Consider the following 16,435-nt stretch of genomic DNA (forward strand, 5'->3'; position numbering starts at 1 on the left):
TCTTGACAGGACCTTTCAAAGGTGAAGATGTCCTCATTCCTCGCATTCCTATGATTCCAACGGATGTGCCATTTCAATTTAAGAGATTGCAATTCCCAATTCGATTGGCGTTTGCAGTCACCATCAACAAAGCTCAGAGCCAATCTTTAGAACTGTGCGGTTTAGATCTAGACAGGGATTGCTTCTCACATGGACAATTATATGTTGCGTGTTCTAGAGTCGGCAAACCAGACAATCTCTATATCTGCACAGACAATGGAACAACAAAAAATATTGTATACCCACAAGCATTGTGAAATTAAACATATGAGAAACGTGCGCTTTCTCTTTTCTTTCTTTTCCATTTAACCAGACTGAGCCACAGCAACGCGTGGCCGGGTACCGCTAGTGTTAAAATATATATATATATACAGTGTTGACAATACAGAAATTGATACAAAAATCTAAAGTTTTCACAACTACAGTGACTGTCTTGATATATTAATTTTTTTAAAAAACTTTTGTTATTTAAGTTAGAAATATACACTAAATAGGTTAATGTCCTCTCTCTCATCACCTCTCTTGACGGGGACCAAACTTGTGCCGCCTGTCTTTCTTGAGAAGCAGGTTCTTTGATGTTGTCCTGTGGTTGTTTGTGGCATGCTGTGTTGTTTTTACAACAGTGGGCCACAAACAACCACAGGACATCAAAGAACCTTCTTCTCAAGAAAGACAGGCGGCACAAGAGAGGTAAGAGAGGACATGAACCTATATGGTTCATAAATTCTAACTTAAATAACAAAAGTTTTAAAAAGTTTTAATATATCAAGACAGCTGCTGTAGTTGTGAAAACTTTGGATTTTGTATCCATTTGTGTATTGTCGATGGATGATGTATATATATAAAGGACGTTCTGTAAATAATGCCTCCTATTTTTTTGTGTTAATATGTAACATCTGAGATGGATGTTGGTGGTGTTGTAGTAAAGGTTGAACCTTCCCGCCAATGTACTGTTAGTTTGGTTGTCATGCGACAGATAGCAACAGCAGAGCAGTCTACCAAAATGGTGTCTCACATAGAAGTGCGAATGAAACAGAGATGTGTAATTGAATTTCTCACTGCCAAGCCAACTGTATCCATTGACATCCATCAACACTTGCTAAAGGTGTATGGAGACGATACAGTGGATGTCAGCACAGTGAGGTGGTGGGTAGTGCATTTCAACAGTGGCGAAAGTGAAGTACATGACAAGCCACGCCCTGGGTGTCCCTGCTCAGATGCCACTCCTCACAATGAACAGCGCCTCATCCATACAGATCGGCAGATAACGACCAGGGAACTGTGTGCACAGCTTAATATCGGCTGTAATGCATTGGAAACGATGTTGGGGAAGCTGGATTATCGCAAAGTTTGTTCCAAGTGGGTCCCGCAGATGCTTACACAGGACCACAAAACTCATCAAATTAAAGTTTGTGAGGACCTGTTGCACCAGTTTGAGGCTGAAGGTGACAAGTTTCTGGACAGCATTGTCATCAGAGATGAGACGTGGTGTCACCACTATGAGCCCGAATCCAAAAGACAGTCCAACAAGTGGCGACATCTGGATTCCCCCCCCAAAAAGAAGTTCAAGACACAGCCATTGGCAGGGAAAGTGATGTGCATGGTCTTTCGGGATAGGCAGGGTGTGATTTTCTTGGATTTCCTGGAGCCTGGTGAGACTGTGAATTCTGAACGCTACAAGATGATGCTGACTAAGGTGAAAGCCCGCATTTCCCGAGTCAGGCCAGAGAAGCAGACAACCTTTCGCTTGCAACACGATAACGCTAGACCCCATACCAGTTTGGCAACCACCGCGCACATTGCAAAGTTTGGCTGGACTGTCCTACCAGATCCACCTTATAGCCCCAGTTTGGCACCTTCAGACTTCCATCTCTTTGGTCCTATAAAACATGGACTATGTGGGCAACATTTTCCAGACAATGATGCTGTCATTGCAGCTGTAAGAAAGTGGCTAGCCTCTGCTGGCGCAGACTTTTACATGCGCGGCATACAGGCTCTTGTTCATCGCTGGGAAAAGTGCATAACGAATGGTGGCGATTACGTGCAAAATTACTGTAAGTAGTTGAAATATTGCTCTATTTAACTGCATTATTATGCTTTCTGTATCTGTTGTAGTTTTCTTTAAAAAAAATAGGAGATATTATATACGGAACGCTACTCGTATTTTAACATTCAGAACACCCATTGTAACAGTGGTTTCAAAACTGTATTGATGTCCCTCTGAAGATGGTCTCTAAGGACCGAAACATGTAAGAGCATGAAGAATTGAAATAAGAAAAACTTCACCAGTCACACTGGACAGAATTGTTTTATCTTTTATAATATTGTTAATGTGATGGAGCAGAATGAAACAAATCATATTTACGCTTAATCGGAATATGTTATCATAACTCTGTGATCTGATTATACCATTTATGCAAGCATCCTTAATTTATGTAAGAAATTGTGGCAGGCCATTCTGTGCAAAGAGGAAACATGACACATGTAATTAATTAATATTCAGTACTTTAAATCAAGAATTTAAACCAGATCTTTAGTAAATCATAAAAACAACAAGATGGCATATTAAAAGATCATCCTTATAACTCCCTATATTCATTCTATGATTTTGCGGATAAGATTTATGTAATATGAATAGTAAAATATTTGCCTTATTGTATGCAGGTACATAATCTGATATAGGCATGCGAGGCAATGGCTTAGAGTCTGTGTAGACTTTTCACCCTCAATCTGCGAGCCTGGCCTTGCCTCAGAAAACTGAGGGTGAGAGCACATCGAAAATGGGTTTTGTACTACCCAGTTGGAGTTGAGCGGTTAAACTGATCACTGACAGTAGCTTTCTGTCATGCTTTGGACTGGTGTGGTGTCTTCATGTAAGGTAGTCTTAAGACTGACACAGAAGTCTGGCAGAGGTTAAGCTTGCAGAGTGATAGTGTGGCCACTGTACAAGGTATAAGTAACATTGCCGAAGGAGTGTAAAGGTAAAGCTTTACACTTCTACCGTAACAAATTCTCGATGTGACAATGAGAAAATGTCACCATTCAGTCTACCGCCCATTATGGCTCATTGTATTAAAAAGAAAAAAGCTATCGCTCTAACAGGCTGTGGAGGCCCATAGCGTTGTGAGATGTTGAGGTTCCCACATTTTCTAGATAGTCAACTCACAGATGGTGGTGAGGTCAGCCTTATGCACCACCCACCCTTTACCCCCAGGAAGATCCCTGGTGCTCATTTCTGTTAGAGAATGAGTTGATACCAGGACAATAGTGCAGCTGGAAGGAGTAGGTCAATGGAAAAATCCAATGACCTCATCAGGAATTCAATCTGCAGCCTTCCAGCTTGTAGCATAGTGCCTCAACCAACTATGCCACTGCGTGCCCCATGTCTCATTGTAGTTTACTTTACAAATTATGAATGCTCAATAGCAACAAATGAATATTATACAATGTGTCAAATTTACAGTTAAGTACTGACCAAATAAGTGTTCAAGTGTGATGGCTTGGAGTGAAATGGTCTTTAACAGTATTTTATGAGGAACATTCCCAAAATTCTATCCTACTTCTTTCACTCTGAGCAAAGAAAAATATAACATTAATCTGCTGTATGTTACTCATTATCCCCCCCCCCCCTGATTGTCAGAATTTGGACATCAATATTTCATCTTTTACATGAAGATACAGAATAGCTTCTTTTAACGTGACATTTTCATGAAGTAGTTTATTCATCTATTAGCATAAAAACATGAAAGCTGAATGATGTATTACATAAACATGAAACATTTCTTAGCAGTCAGCATTATACTGCATCATTTATTTGTTAAAAATCTTTATAGTGAAAACATTTTATTCCTCTGTGAGTTCTGCACTGTTGAACAACATAAAAATATGTGATTAACTAGAATGTTTGTGCAGCATTATCCACAGATATTTATGTGAGTTGATGAAATGATGTGAAGCAGACACGCCAGTCATACTAACACAAAAGGTTGTCTTCACAGTTTATATTTGTGAAGCCACCAATGAAGCTGGACTAACAATAAAATGAAACAGCTTGCTTAATGCCGTCACAACATTTTGCAATATTGAGGAGCAAGGTGAACTAATGAGAGAGCTGCCTGTGGAAGAAGCAGAACCCTTACAGAAGAAGATCGGAGTTCATTAACCCGTATAAAATGAAAACAATGCTAGATGAAGGAGCTCTGCAATGCAAATCTATACTAAAGAATGACCTTTATAGAGACAGAAAATACTGCAAAATGGAATACCAGAATTTTGCAAATCAATGTGGACCTTTGTTCAAAATTGGACACTGAGGATAGTCAAGGAAAGGCAGAAGACAAGTTATCAAGGAGGAGAAAAAGAAAGATAATTATAAAAGGAAGGAAAATATAAGTTAAAAGAAAAAGAGAACAAGTGAAATGTAGGATTTGAGGTTCTCACAGCCATGTAGCCCACTGAAAGTCAGCTGAAGTTTCAGAGGAACATAACACCTCCATCTTCAGGATCAAATAAGCTGAGCAAGATACTATCTTGCTCAACCCTGAAAATGGAGGTAATATGTTCCTCCAAAAAGTAGGTTAACTTTCAATGGGCTAGATGGCATTACATCCCAGAAGAGTTTGCTTCATGAAAGGAAATGATTTTCAGATGAAATTCAGTCTAATATGTAGCATCCAACATCGGAATATTTGGCATGCAAGTTTACTTCAACTCTCTGGGTAATTAATTTGTTTCATTTATACATGGAAATGGCACAAATATGAACAAGAGTATAAGAATCATGTTTTAAATTAAATTTCCTTCAGAATATTTACTTTTGTAGGAAATTCTTGTTATGAAAACCTTTTTCCTTGGACCACTAGCTTACTTTCATACTATCAGCATACTGGGAAACAATATGGCTTGCTGTGTAGCAATGAATCTGCATTCCTTGCTTCATATCATTGCACACGCAGAGCCTCGAAAATTACTTTTGTGTTACATGCATTCTGAATGGATATCAAGAATATTAATAGTTACTAAGACAATGGAACCCAGTGCTGAAGAAAGATAAATTAAGAAATGTAACCTTTTGGCCATTTTAGACTTAAGTGTACTTGCTGTAGACCTATAGGAATCTGTCATCGCTAGGACATGAATCTATTTACTGTGTCATCCATTCTTTACTTAACATAGATAAAATATATAATTCATATAACAAACAGTAAAAAATATTTCTGAGAATTTGTTTGTGGTAAAAATGCTGTCGGAATTCATGCAAGTCTCATACCAAAATTTAATTTAATTTGTTAACATAATGAAGTAATCAGTTCCAAATACACAAAATATAATTACTTTCATTTACATATGATGTGACACCCTTGCTGTGGTGAAAATGAAGATTACTGTTGTCTGGAATGTGATACTGTGCCTGTTGCGTACCAAACTACACGGTTATCACATCCCAGAAGGCAGTAATTTTTGGTACCTTTTATGTTTTTAGTCTGCCTTGTTAGAAAAAGTAATCCACTTGAGACAATTTTCTTACGAAAGATTTTATTTAAAATGAAACTGATTTTCAGATTAATCCCGTAAGTATACAATTAATTTCTTCACCTAGTTTTCTGAAGAGTACCATAACTCCATTTTCTATCCATGAAGTTTATGACTACTACAGTAATATTATCTAATGAGCCTCTATAATAAGACTGCAATGTTATGCTCTTTGCTCCGTAATGAGGTTCATTCAATCTTTCCTTAACAAATGCCACAGCCTCCTCATTTGAGAATGTGTCCCAGAGACCATCTGAAGCCAAAATGAGAAACATTGGTTTATGGTCTGCCAGGTCAAAGGTCAGGATATCTGGATCGGCAATCACAAGCTTCTTATCTTTAAGTGGATAATCACCAAGAGCCCGTGATGTTGCCAGAATTCCTGCAACACGCCACACCCCATTGAACGTGATGAAACCACCTGCTTCTTTAATGCGTTTCCGCTCCCGCATCTAAAACAATATACTTTATAAAATATGCTGAAACTCCAATTTAAAGTCATGTTATGGATCAGTGGATCTGAACATTAACAGAGGAAAATCTTAGATGGAGGAAACTGAACACACATTATTGACTCAGGGTCACAGAAACTGAAGGCTGAGAGAAGGGGGTCTTCCAGTGTACACAATAATGCTATAAAATTCCTGCAGCAGACCAGTACCTGTTGTGGCTTGTGATCAAATGAGAGAGGAATGGCATTGCCCTTGCTATCACACATTACGCCTCGGGAATCACCCACATTAGCAACCACCAATCGCGAACCTTCAAGAAGAGCAATTAGTGCAGTTGTACCTGAAATGTAAACAATTTAAGTAAGTTCTCAACTGAAGGACCTGGCATTCTTGGGGTAAGATCCTGGGCTGATATTCAAAAGAAGTGAATGTTATTACCAATTTGGTCTGTGTGCAGATTGACTCCTTCACCAAAGCTAAAAGTCTTGACTGTGAAGTATACCAGATGCCCCCACATTAAGCTTTATGTATCCTTTGCCTACTATCCTTCCCATAACTGCCCTATCACAGGGAGGTTACAAAGTCTGCTCTATGTGAGCCATCAGCTCAGAAATGGATTGTGCTTTTGTCACGGTGAATAGAATGTAGAAATTTCAGTATGGACTTTTGTGGGAAGGATTAGACAAATGATCTTTACATTTATTATCTGCAGCAGAGTTTTATTATGTGAAAAGGCATACCTGCTACGTCCATGCTCTTCTTAGCTGCCTCTACCAAAAGACGATCGGCAGCAAGGACTTCGTCTGTAAGAAGCTGTCTGTAATTTATTTTCCCATTGGAATCAAGATAACTAGCAGTGGGAACAACTTTCGGTGGCACAGCATCTTTTCTTGAAGGGCGAACCTCTCTTGTAATGGTTCGAGATAGTGTGTCCAATCGACTCAGAAGTTCTGGATCTGTTATGCTTGCACCCTTCTTCATGCACTCATCTGTTTGTGACGTACTCATAGTCTTCCTGAAGCTATTTTTCTTTTCTACAGGAGTTGCAGCAGGTTTTTTCTCTGCTTCTTTTTTCTCAGTATCCCCAAAATTGGGCGGATATTGTCTTGGTTTGTCTCCAGCAGCAATAAGGTTCTTCAATTCAATAACCTTGTTATTAAGATTATTTATAAGTTTATCGCGGGCATAATTTGCTGCAAACTGAAAAGAAATGCATCATCATAATATATGCATAAAAATAATTTCAGTTATTGGAAAGATCTGGTTACAATCTTTGGTGCATGAGGCTACACATGATAATTCATAACCAGTATATAAACATTTTGGTGAGGAGCCTTGGTAAAAGAAAAAAACAGGTACATGTTAGCACTGAACCTCATAACATATACAAACTAATTCCCTAGCACTGTGCCCGATCATGATATACTGTGTGTCCCCAGCAATTATCTTACCAGCAAACATGCGCCTTACACAAATTGCATACGTTTAATGACTGGGACCTAATGATTCTATGTAACTTAGGTTCAACAGGTGACCTCTGACGTGATGGCCCTACAATATATTTCGGGCCATTTAATTAGTTTTCACACTTGCTGCAAGTGGAATTATTAAATAACTGCGGTATGTATAGGTGCCCTTTTTGGTTTCACGGGCATGCAAGTCTTAATACAAATGTGTACCTACATGCTCTAGATCCTATGAAATCTCTATGTGTGAATTTTATTTTACCTCTCCACCATGCCCATCAAAAACAGCGAACAATGATACACCAGTTTTGTTGATATCTTCGTTAACAACAAAACGATCTTCCATGCGAGGTCGTCGTCCTTGAACGGCATACGCAGCAATAATTCCTTCCTTCAGTTCCCAACTGAGTTTCTCTCCACCTGATACTGATCCATTCACAAAATATTGCAGACGCTGAACCTTTGAGGTCGAACGTCCAATTGTGCATGTTAATCTGCCCAGTAAAGTGCGACTCCAAACATCAACAGCCTGAAGATAGACTAAAATAACAAATAACACGGCACTCAAAATAAGCACCTCTGGCTTTAGTATATAAATTCGTAAAAGCCGCCAAAGATAACTGACTGGGGCAGAATTCAGTGGCAAACCGACAGCAAATCGTGAAATTAGTTTCATGTGAGAAATATACGTCTGATACAGCACTCTATCTTCCAACTCGTCCTCCATTTTCTATTTCGCCTGAGAGGAGCACTGCTGCCAATGTACAGTGCGGTCCAGTGTATACGATTGTATAAGACGTAATCACGCTGTTCTTATTGTTATTTTTGTTACTTCCTCGTGGATCGAATGATAAGTAACAATCAGTGTTCAATCTATCCCTGCTTTATTAAGACTAACGTTTGACACACAAGGGCATTTTATATATATATTCACACTTATAACTATGGTAACACATAACAATATAGAGATACAGAGATTATATTTTTACACACATAATCGTAGTAAGTCACAACAATAGAGAAATTAGAAATAGCGCATGTAGCGCAGTCTGTTATTAAAATTGTTTACTACGACGTTGCCAACTCTAGCATTATATTTTAACATTAGAGGGTTGCCAACATAACACTTATACCCGTATAAAACTAATGAGTAATTATATGTTCCCTTATATCATACGTTTAGACTCCTTTCAGTGCAAACACTTTCCTTTAATTATACATATTTAACGTTCCTTGTACATATGGCATTGGCATTAGGAAGAGTTTTTCGTGCCATCTATACGGTGATTTCTTGGGAAGATTTCAAATATGGCTGACGGTTGACGGAAAGTAATGCGCGAATGTGTGTTTTGTTGCAGCAATTAGTTATAACTTAAATTGTCAGAATGACATGTGCTAAAATGGGCGAAAGGAAATTTACAAGAGGACTGGGGAAGCCTGGAATGGCTGCCCAATTACGTGAAACAGTGTCACAAGTAGTTCGAGAGAGCACGGTTCAGGTATAACTTGTCCAGGAACTAGTCATGTTTGTTTATTCTAAGAGGTTTATATTTAGTTTCTGGCTTTCAAACGTCAGAATTTAAGTCAAAGAGATCGTGAAAGACAATTTCTGTTTCGCTTTTTTTTCGTGTGATATCGTTTAGTTTATTTCATTAAACGTGACTGAATGAAAAATTGGCAGTGGTTTTGTGTTTTTATGAAGGTAGTAAATATTGTGGAATTTATGAATGTAAGGAATTAGATTTTGTATCAGTAGGTAATTAAGGATGTATCGCACAATTGTAGCATTTGCTTGCTCGAAACGTAAACCTGTATTTCTGCTAAATAGAGTGCAACAGATGTGTCTCAGACAGCTTAAAACATAAAAGATTTTAACACTGCTATTCCCAATTTTGATAATTTCAGAGTTGTGTTGGATAGTTATTTTGAATTTTAGTTTTGAAGAATAACAAGTATAGAGTGTAATAAGAATATGGAATTAATCAGTGCATTTGTTTTTCAGAACAAGCCACAGTTAGTTGAACCAATTGATTTTGAAACTTTCATCCTAAAGAATAAGACTTTATTACAAAATGATCCTCAGCGAGAACTATTGCTGTATCCATCGGATGATGTGTCGGTAAGCATAATTCAATTCCTAAGCAGTAAAGTGATATTATTTGACATAAATATTAGTTGTCACAGTGGTGAACAATAGAATGTTGGTCTTCTGGAATGTGGTGCCATGTAATCTGGTACATACCAATGGGGTCATAACTCTGAAGGTCATAATATTGTGACGTATTTGCGCTATGCAGGACAGACCCCTCCCCAGCTAGCGGTGACGTAACACCATTGGAGTGTTCCCGTTGCTACTGTAATAGGTCAGTCAACACGTGGATATTTAAGAACATCAACTATATCCCCCCCTCAATGGCCTCTGTAGTCTAGGGGTAACGTTCCCACCTCATGACTCAAGGTACAAGGGTCCAAACCTGGCGGAGGTCGTGAAATTTTTAAGGGCGGAAAAATTCAGGGAACAAGTCCTCTGGGAGGGAGGAACCTCATGTCTCTAGGAGATCTCTGAGCAAAATTAGGCAACAAGTTTCCTGCCCAAGTAGTTTCCAATGCCTCTGGTAGATGGGGGAAATATCAGATACCGAGGTCCCACCTCGTTGGCTGAACGGGGCTGATAGCATGCACCAGTGCCGGTAGGGTATGGTGACAGTAGAAATTAAAGGGGGACACACAATGGACCAATAACTGGTCTAAGTGCATGGGGAAACCCACCCCCTCTAATAATAATAGTAAAATAGTAATAACCCCCCCCTCCCAAATTGACCAAAATATAAATTACATTACATTGCCTTAAAAGTACAGGGTGGATTTTAATGAACTAGATGTGTTCACGGCTTCATGCTTCACTGCAACTGGCACACCACTGGCTGTGGAGCGCATTCTGATAACATTTAGAATGAAGGGAAGTTCTCACATTTGTTCACAATTCACAGAAACAGTTCAGTTTTTTATGTATTGTGTTCTGCCCTCTGAAGGGCTGTGGGCTAGATGGCCAGGGTTCGAATACCAGCAGGGGCAAGAATTTCCTGTTCTCCACAATGTTCAGATTGGCTCTGGGGCCACTCAGCCTCCTGTCCAGTGGGTATGAGGGGTAATTTCCTCTACACTAAAGCTGCTGCGGCATGAAGCTGACAACCTAGGTCCATCAAGTGCCAAGCTCAAGAATTGTGGAACTATACCTCCACACCCCTGTATATCTTCATGGCATAGGTCTTAATTAATTAATTAGCACAGGGAAAACTTCGCTTAATGTTCTACCCTCAAGATGGAGGCAGCAGATTTATCTAAAATGAATGTAACTATTTACCAAAGCAGCCTCCATAGTCTAGGGGTAACGTTCCCACCTCATGACTCAAGGTACGCTGGTTCAAATCAGGCAGAGGTCGTGGAATTTTTAAGGGCGGAAAAATTCAGGGAACAAGTCCTCCAGGAGGGACTTTAAGCTGTGGGTCCCGTGTCGTAGATTTACAGCACGTAAAAGAACCTCATGCCTCTAGGAGGCCTCTGAGCTAAATTAGGCCAAAAAGTTTCCTGCCCAAATAGTTTCCAATGCCTCTGATAGATGGGGAAATATTAGGTACCACTGCCAGAGGAGGGACGACCTCGCTGACAGAAAGGGACTAATTATTAGATACCACTGCCAAGTAGAGGGTGGAAACCTTGCTGGCAGAAAGGGGCTAAAGTATTAGGTACCACTGCCAGAGGAGGGACTAACTCGCTGACAGAAAGGGACTAACTATTAGATACCACTGCCAAGTAGAGGGTAGAAACCTCGCTGGCAGAAAGGGGCTGATAGTGAGCACCAGTATTGGTAGGGGATGGAGATGGTAGAAATTAAAAGAGGGATGTACAATAGACTATCAGTCACGGTGCATGGGGAAACCCACCCCCTCAATACTGAATCCCTGAATCACTGAATTTACCAAACAACATGGCAACACTGGACAAATTAGTCAGGCAGTAGTGCTTTCAACTTGTATTCCCAAGGTGCTCAGTTTGAATCTTGGCCAGGGAATTAGGTGTCCTGATAGATTATCCATGGTTTTACTTAGTCCCTCCACCCTCCATGCAAGTTCTGGGATAGTACCTCAGTAAGGCCACAACATGTTTCCAAATCCTTTCTGTTTCATCAGTGATCCTACCATTATGTGCTATACTGAGTAAATATGTTCAGCATTGTGTAGTAATCTTCATGTAGCGTCACTTCCCAGAGGGCCATAATCTTAATATTCTCAGATCTCGGTAACTGGAGAAACAGTAATGGGACTGGTTCCTTTATGATGTGCAGTTTAGTGTGTAATACTGTGACTCACAGTAATGACACTGTATAGGTCTCTGAGGATGTATCTTGCCTTGAGTGGGCAACTGCACAGAGAGAAGTCCCGTGTTCAGCAAGATGACTGGAATTGCGAGTTTGTGTAAGTTTCTGATCATGGTATCATGTCCTGTGTTTCTGTATGGTCAACCAAGGGGTTGGAGCTCGAGTCCTGATAGGCTCAAGAATTTTCTCTCTACCATGTCATCTAGACCAGATCTGGGGCCCACCCAGCCTCCTATCCAATGAGTACTAGGGGCTTTTTTCCTGCAGGTGCAATGGCAGGGGCATGAAGCTGGCCGCTCACCTCAAACTAGTGCTGAGGTCAAGAAAATGTGGATCCATACATCCACACCCCAGTCTGCCTTCATGGCATTAAGCTTAATTATTTAAGCACAGGAACAACCTTACCTTTTACCTTTACCTTGTTACTGTATGATGCATTCTCAGAGATCTTTTATGTGGACAGTAATATTGAATATTTTGCAACACATTTGATATTGCTACTGATGTTGGTATCATATTTCAGCAAGTTGTTTTACCAAGGAGATTTCGCACAACTGTACACAGTGTACCTGCAGCAATGGATGCAACAGACTGCAGCCTTTTCACCAAGGAATGTCTTAAAACTTACACATCAAATTGGAATCTTATTCATTATAAATATAGTGCCTATTCTGGGACCTACCTAGAACTACCAAAGTAAGTTATGTAATATTTCTTATTAAAGAAAGGAAATGGTTTGGACCCAGTACAGTGAAGTTGGTTTCTGATTAGTGTACTTTAAGCTTTATTGTCTCCTAATAGGGGCTTTAAATTTTCCTGACAGCTAGATTTTAACTCGGATATCAGTATGAGATTATAAGGTTTTTATGGCAGTGAGAATCAAGATTTCAGTGTTCTGGGTTGTGACACTGTGTAGTTTGGTAGACAGGTACCAAACAGCTGAAACCTCCTTGTCTACTAAAGTACATGGTGTCATGTCACTTTTCTTTTGTTTTCTGTGTAGGTGAGTCAAATGAAAACTGTAAAACTGAGATAGAAATTTGAAATTTCATGCCATTATCCTATAAGTTGGCAGACATGTTACCAATGCTATAAAGAGTATCCTATAGGTGGCAGTATAATGCAGACAAACATATCACCATCACAGTGCCAGTTTGAAGATGGCTGCGCCACAGCGTGCGCTTACACATGTGTGTAAGTACCATAACATCTAACAATAAGTTATCTGCCTTTCAGAATATTGAAGTCTGATGAATTGAAGGATGAAGTGTATGAAGTTGACACAGATGCAGACCAAGTTGATGAGGTAAGGAGACCTGTGTAATTTGTATCAAGTTAGAATACAACTGGCTTTAATCAGGAGGCTTTGAAATACATTTATTTTATATTATTTCAGTATTTGCATGTTGCACATTATGTCTGTTGGTTACATTTTACAGTAATTTGCTGAGACACATTGGACTCATATTCCTTATACAAGGTATAGGGTGTGGATTTATACATCCACTCCACCTATGTCTTCATGGTGTAGTGCTTAATTAGTTAAGCATAGGGAGAACTTTACATTTGCAGGGTATGCAGAAATTTACACCTGGGTTTTAGGAGGAAATATTTTCTCAAGCATTATACATATTGAAGAAGAAAAAAAAAACAGTGAAAGGGTTATTAAAAAAAAGTTTCAGTAAATTTCCAGTAAATTTTGTAGCATGACACATGTAGCTGATGGCTGACTTTAGTTCATGCACACGTTGATATCTGAGGCACATACTGCTTCAGCAGCTGCAGTAATCACATAAACTGGCCAACTAGTCAATCCACCTATGCAGGACACCTTTAACTTGGCCCAAGAAAAGTCATGTAGCATGAAATACATTGATCTTGGAGGCCCCGTGTTTCAGCTTCTGCCTTGTCCATATCCAAGGAAACTTGTCACTGAGTGCATTAAGAAGGTTTGTCATGGAAGGAGTGCATGTGGAAATGTACTGCTAGAAACATCTGATGTAGCTTTCATTTCAGACATGGTCTCCTGAAATCCGAGAGTGACTTTCTGCTCACCTATACATAATGTTATTTGTTTCAGGATCTTCTTTCCAAGAATGACTGCATCACAAAACAAGGATACCTTATGAAAGGACCCGAAGTAGGCTCAGACAGAATGTTTGTTAATATTGGCTCCAAATCCTTCAAGCGACGCTATTGTTATTTACGGTAATGTGAGGTCATATTTATGAACTGAGTTATGGACACAGAATGTCTGAATTGAACCTGTATTATCTGCAAGTAAAGTATTTCTGTCGTGTGTGTTTTAGACAAGAGGTGGATGGAACATACATCCTAGAGCTGCACAAAGATGAAAAGAAGGGAGAAGCAAAGGCCACAATTGTTATGGATTTCTGTACAGAAGTAGTTCGTGTGAGTTTCCATCATTGTCTTTGAAAACAACTAACTAATTCCATGGCCACACCATAGTTCAGGTGGTTAGTTGCTGGCTTCCTACCTCGGTGGCCTGAGTTCGAACTCGGGTCTGGTCAAGTGGGATATATGGTGAACAAAGTGTCCTCTGAGTATTTCAGTTTCCTCTGCCAACGTTCATTCCACCAATTGCTCCACAAGCACCATTATCTATCATCTGGGGCTGGTACAATAGGCCAGTAGTGGCCCCAGTACCAAGTGGACTTAGTCTCACCCAACTAACAATAATAAAAAAAATAAAACTAATTCCATGGAGCTGAGCCCATCTTGAGAAATTAGCAGTTGCTCAGCCACCCAAGAAATTCGTAGTTTTTATGGAACCCAGAGCTTCTTTACTGTGTTTGCAAGAGACTGCCACTAGTATTTGTAATGATCCAGGTGAATCCAGTCCACACCCTCCCATCCTATATTTTTAAGATACATTTTAATATTATCCTTCCATCTGCATCTGTATGTTCCTAGTGGTGTCTTTCCTTCTGGCCTTCTCACTGAAACCCTGTAGGCATTCTTCTTTTACTACATGCATGCTATATGCCCTGCCCAACCCATTTTTCATCACATTGTCATTATAGTAATATTTGTTAAGGTGTACACTTTTCTGCTTCCTGTTCTCAGTTGCCCTTAGTCTGTGTTCCTCCTGCAGTGAAAGAGGCAAAATTTCATACCTCTGATAAAAGTAAAGTTGCCCGTGTGCTTGAGCAATTAAGGCTCACCCCATGAAGATGTATGGGGAATGGAGATATAGCTGAGTGGTCAGCTTCACACCCTGGCTGCTTTACTCCTGGGGTGAGCCCAAGAACTGATCTAGATGCTGAGGAGTAAAGACAAATCTCTTGATTCTGCCAGGAATCAAACCCTGGTGTCCGGTGCATATCCTGTTGCTGTACCATAGTTTTGTATATTTTGATCATTATGCTTTTAGATAGCAGATGGGCAGATAAGATGTTCTGAACTGATTGTTAGGAGACTTTCCCTGAGTTTAATCTGCTCTTGAGTGCTTTGTGAGTGCAAGTTCAGTATGTTAGCATTGTTTCCAGAGCAACATGGAACCTATATTTGTGATACCTCCATGCAGTGAAGATGGAAGCTCAGCTTACATGACATCTATGTTACCAAGAGTAATTGCTTGCTCACAGTTTATATCACCCCTTTGGTTTCGCTGCCTTTAATTTCTATGGTAAAATATAAGTCCAGTTAACTTTAATGCCATTAATTTTATCCATTTCTGAATCATAATTGTTTTGATAACTTTAATGTGCAATTAATATAAGTTATTAAAATGTAAACCTGGGGATGGTTATATAGTAAAGACAACCATGAGTCCCATAGAGAAAAAATGTGTGTATTATATCTGAGGTTCTCACAGAGGTAGATATGTTGGTGAACCTCCACAGGACTACATGATGCCACATCTCAAGAGATTGTATACTCTTGATGTTAATTCAGCTCTTGGATGCTTGCATTGTGTGGATATGGGCAATGCTGCAAATATTTTGGAAGTACTTTTGGTTCTGTTATATTTTAGCGTCCTGTTGCACTGATTTAAGTCCATGATTTATTTAAACCGTCTTGCAGTGCATACACTCATTTATCTCCTTCTCTCCCTCGCACTACATGTTTCGGCATAATAATGCCATCTTCAGGTGCTTACTTATCCACGCCAAACTAGTTCATTGCATGCCTTGTCCTCATATTAAAATAACTAAAATATGTATCTATCATATACATTGTCAAACGTTAAAAATATTAAAATTGTTCAGGATACCACATCACTACGTCGCACCTCACTACGCCAGTCACGCCCATTCTCCTCTGTTGGAGCACTCCTTCACTATCTTGTGTGTGTCTGTAACGTGAATTTTTTATTCATTAATACCGCGTTCCATATTTTATTTATTAATTGTGGTATTATAATTTTTTAATAATACTCACTGTGCTTTTGTTGTGTCTTGCTCCTTTGACTGCGTGTGTTATACTGTTGGGCCTCCTGGGTATGTGTGTGTGTTCTGTCTTCGTTTTGAGTGAGTTATGATGTTGTGGGCGTAGATGTGGTGGGGGTAGGGGGTGGGGTGTTGTTATGTTGTTCTGTGTAGATA

The 16,435-nt window shown here is 39.5% G+C and overlaps 2 protein-coding genes across 4 annotated transcripts in view; one reads left to right on the plus strand and one right to left on the minus strand.

Annotated features, from left to right (window-relative positions):
• Nucleotides 1–4,692: 4,692 nt before the first annotated feature.
• Nucleotides 4,693–8,411, minus strand: LOC111862923 (protein phosphatase 1L). The gene is made up of 4 exons (XM_023848786.2): nt 7,752–8,411; nt 6,764–7,223; nt 6,233–6,363; nt 4,693–6,023 (listed from the first exon to the last, which is right to left on the minus strand). Exons 1-4 carry the CDS (start codon nt 8,214–8,216, stop codon nt 5,631–5,633), a joined length of 1,449 nt encoding a protein of 482 aa, XP_023704554.1. The 5' UTR covers nt 8,217–8,411; the 3' UTR covers nt 4,693–5,630.
• A 273-nt stretch (nt 8,412–8,684) lies between these two features.
• LOC111862918 (dedicator of cytokinesis protein 9) overlaps nt 8,685–16,435 on the plus strand; it is a 96,227-nt gene continuing 88,476 nt past the window's right edge. For all 3 annotated transcript variants that reach the window (XM_023848764.2, XM_023848766.2, XM_023848765.2), the window contains exons 1-6: nt 8,685–8,988; nt 9,492–9,608; nt 12,391–12,563; nt 13,104–13,173; nt 13,948–14,075; nt 14,177–14,279. In XM_023848764.2, coding sequence (XP_023704532.1) covers nt 8,875–8,988; nt 9,492–9,608; nt 12,391–12,563; nt 13,104–13,173; nt 13,948–14,075; nt 14,177–14,279 — 705 coding nt within the window. In that variant the 5' untranslated portion in view covers nt 8,685–8,874. The remainder of the gene's footprint in view (nt 8,989–9,491; nt 9,609–12,390; nt 12,564–13,103; nt 13,174–13,947; nt 14,076–14,176; nt 14,280–16,435) is intronic.

The sequence above is a fragment of the Cryptotermes secundus genome, unplaced genomic scaffold, assembly GCF_002891405.2.
Source record: "Cryptotermes secundus unplaced genomic scaffold, Csec_1.0 scaffold582, whole genome shotgun sequence".
NCBI lineage: Eukaryota > Metazoa > Arthropoda > Insecta > Blattodea > Kalotermitidae > Cryptotermes > Cryptotermes secundus.